Source organism: Scatophagus argus, chromosome 3 (genome assembly GCF_020382885.2).
Source record: "Scatophagus argus isolate fScaArg1 chromosome 3, fScaArg1.pri, whole genome shotgun sequence".
Classification (NCBI taxonomy): Eukaryota; Metazoa; Chordata; class Actinopteri; family Scatophagidae; genus Scatophagus; species Scatophagus argus.
This window is the reverse complement of record NC_058495.1, coordinates 25,599,298-25,613,794: the sequence shown is the minus strand read 5'-3', so window position 1 is coordinate 25,613,794 and position 14,497 is coordinate 25,599,298. Positions and strand designations below refer to the sequence as shown.

General features: G+C 42.0%; 1 protein-coding gene across 8 annotated transcripts in view; it reads left to right on the top strand.

The window, feature by feature from the left end:
* ptprt (protein tyrosine phosphatase receptor type T) overlaps nt 1–14,174 on the top strand; it is a 287,747-nt gene extending 273,573 nt beyond the window's left edge. For all 8 annotated transcript variants that reach the window (XM_046385023.1, XM_046385025.1, XM_046385022.1 and 5 more), the window contains 7 exons: nt 1,885–2,034; nt 2,234–2,407; nt 2,593–2,724; nt 3,859–3,984; nt 6,193–6,356; nt 11,531–11,666; nt 12,943–14,174. In XM_046385023.1, the coding sequence (XP_046240979.1) occupies nt 1,885–2,034; nt 2,234–2,407; nt 2,593–2,724; nt 3,859–3,984; nt 6,193–6,356; nt 11,531–11,666; nt 12,943–12,996 (936 nt within the window). In that variant the 3' untranslated portion in view covers nt 12,997–14,174. The remainder of the gene's footprint in view (nt 1–1,884; nt 2,035–2,233; nt 2,408–2,592; nt 2,725–3,858; nt 3,985–6,192; nt 6,357–11,530; nt 11,667–12,942) is intronic.
* The last annotated feature ends 323 nt before the right edge of the window (nt 14,175–14,497 follow it).

The window sequence follows — 14,497 nt, the reverse complement described above, 5'->3', positions numbered from 1 at the left end:
TTAGCTTGTAGCATTCTGTAGCATCTGTCTCTCTCTCAGTCTGTAATGGAAGAGAGACAGGTGCATGAAGACAGACAGTTTCTCAGTAGTTATTGCTGTCTGGTATCATCCATCCCAATCAGTCTATCAATATTAAACATTCCCTGAAAAACCTTGAAAAATAGATGACACTCGTGCAAACACACACACACACACACAGAGTATACACAAACTCTCTAAATCCAATACACACACTCAAACATTGACAAAGATTTAGGATTCTTTGTGTCAGTGTGTGTGTAGCAGCTCTCAGCTCTGGGTAAGGAATACAGTATCTATGGATTTCAATAGGTTCATCCCCCCAAACTGTGCTGACGAGGGCCAACTGGTGTTCATCCACTGACAGCTATACTGCTGCCTACTGCTTTCTGCTGCTTGGACCGAGCTTAATCAGTAGACCATCTGCTCATCAGGTCAAAATGGCAGAAATTAAGTCCGGTTTACATTTGATTTCTTGAGGTTTATTGTTTATTATTAGCAAAAATATGGAGGATCTAATTTTCTGAAAAGTTATTTTTGACAGCTGAGAACTTGGGTTTCTTATTATGCTTTACACAGTGTCATAATTTGTTCTAATTTTGTACTATCAGTCACTTTTTAAGAGTCTGCGTCCTCAAATGTTGGGTGTTTCATTTGGAAACAGAAATATTCATTTCTTCTCTAAGCTACCTTAAGCCGACCTAATCCATACCGCCTCTGCGTTCCATTTGTACTACTGATGAAAAAGTCGCATATCCAAAAACTCAACTTTACCAGGAATAAAGAAAAACAGCCTAATTTTCAGACTGACAGCTCAAGCTCAGAGCTTGAAATTGACTTTTGAAAAGGTGTTAGAAGTGCTCGGTTCAGGAAAGTTACCCAGGGCATCACTTTGAGTGTTTCCATGTGACAGCACTGGTTTAACAGCTAGTTGTGTCTGTGTGTGTGTGTGTGTGCACACTTGAAACGAAGCTAAATGCATCCTGCCCTGCCTTCTGAATATGTGTGGGAGCAATTTGTGTCAGTGCTGAAGCCGCTTGACGCTATTATAATCCTGCTCTGCACAACACAAAGCAATTAATCTTTTAAAAGGCGCAGGGGAAAGATGTGTGTGTGTGTGTGTGTGTGTGAATGGTTCTGGTCTGTTGTCTGTGGGTTTGCATGTGCCTGTGTGAATACATGTGTTTTTGCGTGTGTGTGTGTGTATGTCAGTAGAGTAGGTAATGGCCAGGAGAGGACATTTCAGTGCTGCTTTTGAAACTCTCCTCCCCACTCCAAGGGCAACAATTAACATTCATCAGAGAGGGAGAAAGAAAGAGAGAGAACGAGAGATAAAGTGGGAAGCAAACTGAAGCAGTGGCAGACAAACGCAGGTGTGAGGGGAAACAAGGGAAAGGAATCGGACAAAGAGAAATGGAGAGTAAACAGAGTCGAGACAAAACTGCAAAGATAGAGTGAGAGAAAGAGAGGGAGGTGAATTAACATGCACAGTGGCTGTCGTAGTTCATGGTGGCTGGTGCTTTTACCGGGGAGATAGTCGGAGCACAAAGAGCACACTTGATCCAGAGCACAGAAACACTGCAGGGCAAAGCTCTTCTCCCTTTTAATTCACTTTCAGGCTGCAGAGTGAGCACAGAAATAATGAATTCACATACACAAACCAAACAAAAACTGTGTAATGTTACAATTTGTTGGAATTTGGCAGCTTGGCGCAGCTGCGTCTTTTGTCTCAGAGGTGTCCGTCAAGTCTGTGGGCCACGTGCTGGTCCAAGACTAAACCTTTGTCTCCTCTTAAAAGGCCAGAGGTTTGGATGTCTCCTGCACTCCAGCATTTCCTTGCTCAGCTGTTTTCTGCTTATGTTTCAGGAGCAATATGTGTTTGTTCACGATGCCATCTTGGAGGCGTGTCTGTGTGGGAATACAGCCATACCAGTGTGCGAGTTCAGAGCCATTTACTACAACATCAGCAGACTGGACCCACAGACCAACTCCAGCCAGATTAAAGATGAGTTCCAGGTGAGCACACACCCCTCACACTAAAAGCAGTCTTACCATTAACTCTAAAACAAGCTTTAGGACTTCCTCTTTATCTTCAGATGAGTCTCCTCAGTGTGATTGTGGACACCTTTGGTCCAGTCTCCTTTTTTTCTTTCATCTTCTCCAATTAGTAGACTAAAGTTAAAGTAGCATTAAAAGCTATTTGTCTGTCTGTCAGACACTGAACATAGTGACCCCTAGAGTCCGTCCAGAGGACTGCAGTGTGGGTTTGCTACCCAGGAACCACGACAAGAACCGCAGTTTGGACGTCCTGTCAGCAGACCGATGCCTGCCTTTCCTCATATCTGTGGATGGAGAGAGCTCCAATTACATCAATGCAGCATTAATGGACGTAAGTGTGTACTTTGGGATGCGAATGTGTGTGTATTGTCTTTCTTTATAATTATTATAATTACAGTTTCCATTCTTCAGTGGTTTCTTTGTCAGTGCTGCAGAGATGCCTCGATCTATTAGCATTGCTCTGTTTATTCTGTGCTTGCTGCTGTTATTTATTTCTGCTCCATCTCAACACTCCAGAGCCACAAACAGCCAGCGGCCTTCATTGTTACCCAGCATCCCTTGCCAAACACCATGGGCGACTTCTGGAGGCTGGTGTTCGACTACAACTGCTCCTCCATTGTAATGCTTAATGAGATGGACGCAGCGCAGGTACAAACACACAGACTTGAACAGACAATACACATATACTACCTACCTATTTCCCTGCTTTTGGCTAACTCTGCTTCAGAAAAGGACGAGATGGCAGACAGCCAGGAGCTGACATATCGAGTGTAACATCACCGGGCCTGATCAATACGGCCAGAGACTATTTTCATGAATGTGAATGTGTATTGACAGTCCTTGGAAAACCCTGAAAACAGAGTTGAATTTAGTTTTTCATACTTTTCTTTTCGTACTTCTGATGCAAAAACATAAAATGTAGAAACTAATTTGTAATTTCTGCAGTTATTCAGCAGTTTATAAACAAATCTTTACAAATGCTAAATTAATAGTCAGCATGTACTTGGAGTATTTACACAAAGACATTCAGCCAGACAAAAACTGATATTCTTGTATAGATGCATTTTCAGGTTGACTGCTATGCTGAAAAAAAAACCATTTTGACCAGTCACAACTTTTCATTTTGGTTGCATTGACCAATGAAATGGCACAGCAAAATGAAATGTACTGAATGACCTTTTGCAGACTTTATAGAGTTGTGATGCCCAGTGAAGTGATTTAGAGAATGTAAAGACTACTTGAACAAATGATCCAAAGCAAATGTTAAAAGCTATAAAGATCTCTTTGTTCCGCTGTATTGGACTGAACAGCTAACAGTTACATAAGGGAAAGTGCAACACAAATTCGTCGAAACTCACAGAGCTCAAACTAACAGATTTAGTTACGTCATCTCGCCCAGTCTGGCATTTTAAATAAATAAAGACCTTGTATGCTCTGTCTCTTCTGGTGTCTGGCAGTTCAATACACGAGAAATCAGTTAAAATTACAGTCCTGTTTTCATGTGTTATTTTCCAGCAAATCTGCTTTATCTCATTTTGATCCTGCACAGAGTATTACAGTCTGTGTGTCGCTAACTCTTTTATCAGGCCTTGTGTGGAAGTATAAAGATTTGAAAATGGAATTCATACCCAGCCATGGAGGTGATAATCTCCTTAATCAATGAAGTGAATTCATACGAGATTTTCCTCCATTCCTTGTTTGAAAGGAAATCCATGAAAATGTGCCAGTTCAACCTGGTAAAACTTCTTTTTCTTGCTCTTGCATCCTTCTCTTTTTTAACAGTTGTGTATGCAGTACTGGCCAGAAAAGAGTTCATGCTGCTATGGTCCCATTCAAGTCGAATTCATATCGGCAGACATCGATGAAGACATCATCAACCGAATCTTCAGGATCTGCAACATGGCCAGGGTACTTACAGACTCAAAGCCATTGTCACAATATGCCAAACTGGTCTGGTATCCACATAGAATATTTGTGTTATTCCAAAATTATGGTCAAACATCTGCTGCTGTAACAGCCTCCACTCTTCAGGGACGGCTTTCAGCCACATTTTGAAACCTGGCTTCAGGGATTTGCTCCCATTCACACACAAGAGCATTAGTGAGGTCCAACACTGATGGTGGGTAATAAGGCCTGGCTCACAGTCGGTGTTCCAGTTCATCCCAGAGGTGGTGGCTGGGCTTCGTGACAGAGCTCTGCAGACCAGTCAAGTTCTTCCACACCAAACTCCAACAAACATTTCTTTTGGAGGTGGTTTTGTGCACAGAAGTATTGTCACGTTGAAAGAGAGAAAAGCCTTCCCCAAACTCTTACTAAAGGTTGAAGGTGCACAAAGGACATTATTTTCTGTCCCATAAAATGAGGAATTTTAAAGCCTTGATGGAAAGACTACAGTTTATTGTAAATACAAACTGGTTTGTTTTTCCAGATGAAAATATTCAAAAATGCCACTCTTGCCCTTTATTTGACAGATAACAACAGATAGCGGAACGATACACCCAGGAACACAATGCAGCAACACATAAAAGGCATTTTTCATTTCACGCGACCTTTAGCTCCCACTAAGCAGCTGGCAAGATGATACCTTAGCAAACCCACCAGACCACTGACACACTATAGCAGCTGTGCTAACTGAGTCCTGGTTCAGAGAGCAGTCCACACTGAAAATGGTTGTGTGGTAGGAGGTTCTCCAGTAACAACTGAACATTTTGAAAACTACCCTCTCCCCTTGTTCCTCCTCTTGTCTTCTCCCACCTGCGTTTTTTTCCACACCTCTCTTTTCTCTCTCTTTCCTTTCCCTCCCCCTCGTGCGTCCTCTTGTTACTCCCTTCTCATCTCATTTTCTCGCCCATCCATGACGGTACAACTCTAACGGTGCCTATCGTCTGTGTGCTCCTATAGCGCTTAGTGAACTCCCCACTACCCTACCCTCTATATTCTAGCTCTCTCTCTCTCTCTCTCACACACACACTCTCCCTCTCAAGCACATCACCAGTCTAGCGTGAAATGGCTCATATCATCACCACAACAGCACATCTCACACTGTGAAAGCAGCTCCAAGCTAGCTGAGTCTGTACTGCCAACCACTAAGCCATCAAATGAAGAGGAAGAGAGTGAAAGAGCAGGAGGCAGAATTTTTTGTTTGGGGGGGGCAGGCAAAAAGAGTGATGAAGGGAAAGAGTGAGTCAGTCAGAGAAAGAAATGGTGTAAAGAAAGGGAGGAAGAAAGGAGTGAGATGAGGAGTTTGAGATGGGAGTTGATTGGAAGGGCAGAAGGGAAAGATGAAATGGAGGGATGGATGGAATGGGAACAGAAGGAAAAATGAGAAAGCAGGTATACTGGGGAGTGGAGGAGAAAAAACAGATGCAGGTCTGTCTGTTTGTGTGTAAATGTCAGTGTGCATATGCATGTGTTACAGACTTAGCAGTAAATCGGTCTGACAGTGATGGCGGGTTTTGGTATTTTAGGTGCTGGATGCCAAGTGCCTCAGGGCCAGACGACTAAAAACGTTTTGTCTGCCATGAAATTGAATTAAACGTTATAAGATGTCCTCTTTGTCAAGTCCAATCCTGTTTCCTTTGAAAAGGTATTTTGTTCAGAAACAAGAACTAATTGGAGCACAACAGCATGCAACACATGAGAAGTGCTTTATGTATCATCTAAACACATCATTACCAAATGAGACCAGCAGCTTCTGCCGACAACGACATTGTGTTTGATATCTGATATGTGCCAAAACCTGCAGGGTACGCCACCAAACAGGAAGCAAGCACTGATTAGTGAAACTGTCAGAGTCTTGGTGGTGGAAGAAGAAATTTCCATTCAAGGCAAACCTACAGTGTGTGCTTACAGTCTTACTGTTGTCTTTGGAAATGATGTCCTGAATCGCTGCTCCAACTTCAGACAGACTACACATTGAATCACACTGAGTTTTCAGCAGGTGTCACAGTTGTTAACACACTTGTTCAATTCAGTTCTTTTAGTTTTGAGAGCAGAGAGACCCAACATTCCCCCATGAGCACTTTTACATTCGCCATAGAATTATTGTGTGACATTGATTGAGGTGAAGACAGTCGTGGTGATAAAACATCCTAAGTTTCACACATGTCTCTGCAGCCACAGGATGGTTACCGCCTGGTGCAACACTTTCAGTTCATCGGCTGGCCGGCCTACAGGGACACGCCTCTCTCCAAACGCTCCATCCTCCAGTTGGTCAGGAGGTTGGCTAAGTGGCAGGAGCAGTACGACGGAGGAGACGGGAGGACTGTAGTACACTGCCTGTAAGTACACACACACACACACACACACAGAGATGATGTACAAATTCCATAATGGGATGAAATAGTAGGAAGTGGGTAGATGGAGGACTGGAACAGGTGCCTCTTGGTAGGATGAAAAATCAAGACAAAATCCTAAAAAGACAAATGAGCTCCTTTGTGTGCGTTTGTGTGTGTGTGTATTCTAGTGGTGCATGATGGTGAGATATACTTAACAATGAGTACACTTTCTCTAAAAGAACAAGAACACACACATATTTAAGATAAAACCAATGTTCATTGTGCACACAGGCTCACATTCATTCATTCAAACACTGCAGATATATACAACATGGGGGATTTCTAGACTGATCCATTGCTTTCTGTTGAGTCATTCCTTCATGCTTTATCCCCCTGGTCTGGCAAACACACATTTATCTCAGTTCAGGGATGTCTGAAGTGTGCTGCATGGAAGCCAAACATGCACCACAGCACTGGTCTAAATAGTTTGAATAAAAGAAGGTGCTAATTCACTTTCACTTTTCACAGTCTGGGGCTAAAATAGAAATATAAAATTAAAAATCAGCCTAACACATCCAGATATTTCCAACAGTAGGCGTCACAGAAATTACATGCAGTCTCGCACACAATCATCAGGCAGACAGCTAGCAGACAAATGTTTCAAACATTACAGAGAACCAGAGCAGAATACACAAACAGGCAAGCAGAACAGCTGCAGCAAGAGAACAAGAAATCTACATGGGACAACAGAAAGCAGCGGACAGACAAAAGGTTAGACAAATACTAGGAGGTCAGAAAACAGCTGCATGTGTCAGTCTGCATCCTGCAGTTTCAAGCCACATGGCTCTGCATTGTATGCTAGTAAATTATAACAGGAGTGAAACGATGCAGTAGTGGAGGTGGCTGCAGCATCAAGAGTTAAGGATGAGAATGTCCTGAGTGGTGTTTGTTGCAGAACAAATGAAGCTGATAATGAAGGAAACAGAGGCTGTAAAATCCTTAGATTTCACTAACAATAACACACACTCAAACATTGCCTCAAGCACATCATTGGTGCTCATCCAATCAGCTTCCTCTGTCACAGCTCATTGGGCCAATCAGAATTGGCATTGATTTGTTTTTTTCTAGCTACTGTGAGGCTTTGTTTGCTTTCAGTGTGGTTTACGCTGCTCTTGTTAAAACCCACTTGTGTCTAATGCAAGAAGATCTGTTCTCAGAGAACAGTGAGACAAATCTGAAATCAGTCTTACTTGATTCTAAATGATTTCTAAATAAGCAGTTAAAAGCTTTACAGATTTTCATAGTTCACATGCTGCATATGTTGATAGTATCTATTTTGTCTTCTGACAAGCAATAAAAATTTCAGTTACAAGGCCTGACTAGGTTGTCGCTCAAAGGACCAACAGTATCCAGTGTCAGCATTACTCGTCAAAACTAAAATAACTGGTGGATCTTTACTGGTAACGCTCACACAGAATCAGAGGTTAAATGTCTGTCTTGTAGGCTTATAGATAGTGATGGAGACACATATCCCATCTTTACCCCACAGCTTAAATCAATACCCGCAGCTAGCGATTCTCCGGCTTAAAATGATAATGATGTGAAACTCAAATGCTGGAGAATAAAAGCAACAAAAATTCATTTGGGAGCAGAAATCTTTGCTGTGTTTCCCTGCCCTGTCTGCTACCCTGACTGCTGTGCTCGGTCCCAGTAAATGTGAGTGACGGGATACAAGCTTTCTGTGCTTCTGGGTAAAGACAGCTACACTGCCTAATCAGGCCCAGCTATTGATTTCACAGACTAAGTAATACCAGAGATAAGGAGAAACATGATGGCTCAATCAGCAGCTGGTGAAATAGATTATTTTTTTCTGCTCTTCACTTGTCCTGGAGGTTGGAGTCTGATGGGTCTTTAATGCTGAGTGCAATTTTTGAGCAAATCACACTGTGGGAAGCTGTGGAAGAATTATGAGGAGTGGCCCACTTAACAAAGCAGTCTGTGCTGCACTTCCTTAAAGGCATAGATATGTTTTAGATTGAGGTGAAAAATAGTGTGCTGTCTGTCTTGTCCCAACAGATCCCTGAAATATTCAGTTCATATCTGGAATAATGTGGTTCAGGTATTAAATACGTTGAATATGTCCATGAACTTCTCTTACCCAGAGTATTTAATATTGATCTTTAAATTTAGTTCAGATGTGTTCTGCTGTGTGATGAATGTGCACAACAGCACCTCCCTGCTCTTTTGTCTTGCCCCATTGAACATCTTTTTAGTGCCCTGGTCATATGCCCAGATCTTATTTTGCTCAGTACAAGGTTACGTAAATGATAGAAACAAACTTATGAAGAAAAGAACTTGTGATTAACTGGAACTTTCCTTTAGTCACGACACAGAAGAAAACATGATAATCCAGTTCATGCTGCTGCCACAAAATCAGTTTTTAAGTAAAGGAACAAAGTCTCCAGGTGATGTGTGCACCTTGTACCCGTGAAGAGTGGTCATTTTACAGAAAAACAGTCTTTTTATAAACACATAGATTGCAGTTATTATTGCAAAGTATTCGACAGTATCAGTGTGAGTTGCCTTTTTTAAAAATATACCGTTTTCACAGTGTGTGCTAGCTAACTGTGCAAAGTTAATTGCAGATGTAAGAAATGGCTTGCAGATTAGATTTTCTGTGGTTTCAGTTGCGCGCAGTTTCTCTTTTAAGGAGCCGATACTTGCGACACTTGAAGGTGCTCATTCGCAGACGCTTGGACGATAAGAAACGTTTCACTTTTTGGTGAACTGGTCCTTTGATAAACATTCAAAGCTGTGAAAGTCAGGCAGTTGCTCTCGCCCTCGGCAAGACTTGAGTCTTGTTTTGTCATGATTTTATTGGCTTTGCTGGTTGTTCTTCAGTAATTAACTTTAATGCATTTTAGCCCTAAGTTGTTCAAACAGCATTAATGTAAAATGTATTTGCTCTCATTTTTCCCCCTAGAAATTAGCATTTGACACTGAAGCCAGTGTCCAAAAAGAAGTGCATGGGGAATACCTTTGCATTTTCAATTTTTATCTCAAATATTAATATTGACTCAGTGTAATGAAGACCTGAGGTACTGTGTCACATTTCAGAGTAGATTTACACATGAGAAAAATCTAATAAAACCTTGAAATAAGTAGTTAGTAAGACAGGTTTTCAGTCATGGCTCTAGTGGTAAACTTCATGAATAACATGTGGTTCTTTAATTGGTTTAGCCTTCTTTACCACTTTTGAAAGCATTTAATTGGCAGTCTGAACTAGAATTAATAATAAAAATAAAAATGACTAATCTTATACCATCTAAACTACCCTGATCAGAGAGCAAACAGTAGCAGTTCTGGCATGGCAATGCAGAGTGATTAGACAGCGGGTGATTTTTATGACGGCTGCCACTCCACCTCTCAGTGCCTGAATGTTTTATTCACTGTGAATACTGAAGGAATTCAGCTGGAACCAGTTGAGACGGGAAGGTCTGGAGCTCTTTTCGTGGTGGGTGGTCTGACTGCTGACTGGCAGAGCACTGATTGGGCCGCGTAGCCAGTAAACACGCAGTGTGTTACACTCCCACACACAAATATGCCTGCATCGCTGCATCTTTGTCCATTACAGAAAGTTAGCCTGTTAATTCTCTCTGCTCAAATTTAAGGTGAACAAATCTATTCAGATGTCTTAAATCCATTAGCAGAGCTCATATTCTTTTGCAGTGACAGGTTTCTTTGTGCTGCGTGTTCACTCTGTCACTTCCTGTCAGTCTTTGTGTCATTTGGTCTTTTCTCAACTTTTATTGTTGCTTCACTTTGGGTAGCCTTAAAGAGTCTTTGAATGTCTCAAATTTGACTTTCTGAACTACAGCCATTTTCATTTTTGAGAACTTCTGAATCCCACTGTTACAGAGTCAGGCTTTGCGTGTGATTCTCTCTGTGTTTTACAGCTTTTGCCGTATTTCACCCACATATAGTTTGAGAAAGAAAAGGCTTTATTGTTTTTACTGGAATTTCTGGATTGTTGTTTTGCGAAATGCCACAAAACAGTACAGTTTGAGCTGCACAGGTGGATAGCATGTTAATAGTCCTGTCCATCCAAAACCTTAACAAGTACATGAGTACACAAGTACAAGTACAATGGTTTTCTGAGCTGACACCCTCATCGACATGGCAGTGATGAGGGTTTGTATTTAGGTTGAAACTGAAGAATGACTTGATTACTGCAGCGTTCTGGTTTTGGTTGGAATAACATCTTGGCTAAGCTGAGGAGACCATCATCATCGTGGTTACGGTTATGGTCAGGGAACCACTATGGCTGTGGTTAAAATAAGTCAATGATGGTTAAGACATTTTGTTGACTCATCTGATAAACACCACCCCTCCCCCACCCTCATCCTTATATAGCTTTATATGGACTTTATATTTGTGCAATAATGTAAAACTGTTTCCTTCTTTCTGTGACGGACAAGACTCCTAATTCCTACAGCTGCTGGGAGTCTTTGTCACTTGAACATATGTCGTTTGGTGGATTTGCTAAAATGACTTGTGAGTACAGTCTTCAAATTTATCTTTTTCTAAAGGATAAAAATGTTGAAAAGCAGTCCTCCTACTCACAAACAAACACCAGCCTACACTTTCAGCGCAGCCACAACAAAGAAACAAATCCTGCTTCTCATGCCCTGTTTTATTAAGTTTGATTAAAACCCATTGAAAAGTTTTCGCAGTTTTTGGTTCAAAGGTTTGGAGAGTATTTTGAAAGACTGACACAATGAACCTCAGCAAAGCAGAGGCAGGAGAGTAACTGTGAGGAAAAGAGAAATGCCTGAAAAGAAACACTAAATTCCACGATGAACATGTTTTAAAAAGCTCGGCTCCCAGGGTGATGAAGGGGAAGAGCAAGTCCTGCTGTTCTGTAAAAGAGGGGAGCGAACGCCTCTGACTTCAAAGCGGTTTGTCTGAACAGACTAGAGGTGTTTTCATTTCTTTATGTTCCTCCTTTTTCTGTCCTTTAACTCTCATGCTCTCTTGCTTTTATTATCCTCCATGTTTCTTACTCTTTCTGTGCTCAGCTGAATCAGCAGGATGACTTTGGATGAAGATGATGATGATGACTGTTTGTCCTCTCTCCTCCCTCCTTCCCTCCTACTCCCTTCCTTCCTCCTCTGCAGTACTGGTGGAGGGCGTTCTGGAACGTTCTGTGCCATCTGCAGCATCAACGAGATGATCCAGCAGCAGAACATTGTGGATGTTTTCCACACCGTCAAAACGCTGAGGAACAACAAGACCAACATGGTGGAGACGATGGTGAGCAGACCCACACAGACAAACAAATCTGAAATTTAATCTGAACTCTGCCTTCTTAATTCCTCTTCTTGCTTCTTTCTTTCATTGCCTTGTGTATCACTTTAGAACGTTGCTTTGAAATGTATAGTTATTGATTAATGCAGGGGTCCCCAACCCCCGGGCCGTGGTCTGGCACCGGTCTGTGGGTCATTTGGTACCGGGTCGCACAGAAAGAATAAGTAATTTATATTATTTCCGTTTTGTTGATTATCTGAGCCTGAACGATGTTTTATTTTGAGAAATGACCGGATTCTCTCAGTTACACCCGTCTATGACTCACTCTTGACGCATGTGAAGACGCTTGTCTCAGTCACGTGATACGTGGCCGCTGAAAATAAACCCACAAGCTAGCAAAATGAGTAGAAAACAAACGTCTCTGGAAGGGGGAAAGGCCCTTGATGGGACCGTCTGAGTTGTGTTTTTCAGGCACTTTTTTTGTTTTTGCGGTGTATCTTATTTTGAAGGCATATTTAAATGTTACCATAGCGACCAGAGAGCGTTGAGGGCAGAAAGGATGTTACTAATGTTATGTTGTTGAAAAGTCGAAAGTACTGTGATGATATGTAGAGCTTCGCTGGCACTTTGGGGACTAAAGACGACTACTCAGTGTGTAGGCTGAGGTAAAGTGGACGATGAAAGAGCAGGACATCAGATTAAGGGCTTTACTTTCAAACGACAAATAAAAGCCACTCAAAATGTTGATGAAAGAAATTTTGTAAGCCAGTATCTTAAAAAAACAACAACAGTATTTTGAGAGAGTGGATTCCCTGGCGTAAAACAAGGTGGCGGTCGGTCTCATTTGTTTTAGTTAGCAGGCTCGATGTTACGCAGACGCTGCTAATAAAGTTGCGAGTACATATTGGATTCACGTTTATTGTTATATTTAAAAAATACTCCCGTCTTTATGCCGGGCTTATCATTTTATTTTGTTGTATTTATCTGACACACCGTAAAGGCCGGTCCGTGTAAATGCGATCTGATATTAAACCGGTCCGTGGCATAAAAAGGTTGGGGACTGCTGGATTAATGCATTCATCACATGCTACACACATTTCTAAGCTTGTATTATTGTTCTTTCACTTTGTGTACTCGTGTTGGGTGGTGGGCTGCTGCACACAGTCACGATGAGGACGTTTCCTTGTGAAGTCTTCTGACTCTTCTGACTTTGTAACCTTTGCTCTGCAGCGTGTAGCAGCTGGAGGACTGATGTCCTCCTGTCGTTTTGTTCTCTCCACAGGAGCAGTACAAGTTCTGCTATGAAGTGGCTTTGGAGGCGCTCAGCTCCTTCTGATTGGCTGCGTGCTGAAAATGTCCTTCCTGATTCGACATTGACGCTGCCTGTCATTCTCAACCTGTGAGCATGTGTGCCTGCGTGTGTGTGTGTGTGATTCTGTGTGAATGACTGAGGGCATGCTTGCATATTTGACTGTGTGCATTTATGTGTGTGCCTGTGAAAACACACACACACACAACCTGTACAGAAGAGAAAAAAAAAAGTGACGAACGCACACACACACTGCTGATTTTCATGTGTGTGTGTTCGCTTCAGTGAGACTGGGGACTTTACATGCTTGTACAAAAGAAAAAAGAAAAAATGATAGATGGAAAAAATGACAAAATGAGATGTTTAAAAAAAAAAAGCTCCACCTTTTCGTCCTCTCTCTCTCTCTGTCCTCTCTGCTGGGCTGTGATGTGACTATTGTACAGTATTTCCTTTTTAGATATATTCTACGCCTTGAATGTTGTCTCCCTCTGAAGGCTGGATGCACACTGCAAGATATTTTTCGGCATTTAGCTGAGACTCAAGCGAGGCCTCGACTGCTTTGCACTCCGCTGTCGATCCACCCGGAGTGTTTGTAAAGTAAAGTATAAATGCGGATGTTTGTGTCTGTGATTCAGTTGGTCGGATCAAAGCAAACACCGGCGGACCCTTTGAAATCACAAGCTGATGAATTTCTATGCAGCTGTGGCCTCTTGGCTGACTGATGTTAAACTCCAACGATAAAACTTCTCGATGTGCTTTCTTTGTCTCCAACGGTTCTGCTTTAACTGTGAAGAAATGGTGAGAAACACGGTTAAAACGGGGAGCAATAGCACAACACAAGCTACGACGAGTGGACTCGAGCGCATGATGATGAGCAGCGGCGTTAAACAGACGAGAACAACGCATCATGCTTTGCCTTTAAGGCCAGACGTTATGTCGTCTCCAGGTTTTTCAATGTGAAGTTAACATCTTATAGTGTGCATCCAGCCTTAATGTAAATAAGATAAGACAACCACAGTCAAACAAACAAACAGACAAACATCAAGCACCAAACACGTTACAAATAAAGGTTATCATTTCAAAACGCTCTCGCTCTGCACAGCCGTGTCCGTCTCATCCTCAGCCACTTGGTTGTTCTAGTCTGGAACAAAGTCTTCTGTTACCTTATTACAAACTGCCCGTTTAATAAAACATGCTGTCTGAAAGGTTTCGATATTTTTTTGCTTATCGCACATTTGGCTGAACGCCCACATGCAGAGTGAGTCGCCAGGAGGGAGCAGAAGAACGAGATCTTTGCTTTACTGAACAAGCCGGTGACGCTGCACTCACGCCTGCTCGCTGAAATGAAAACAATCCATACAGTCGCTCCAGATGGAGAAAAAAACAAACTTAAAGTGTAACTTATTCTACTTTTCTGTCCACTTGTTTTTTGTGATTTTGAAAACTTGAAACTGCTGAAAGGAAAATAAACATTTTTAACTGAAATAAGACCAGCCTGATCAAACCTCCTGAAGTGTAGGGAGGCACA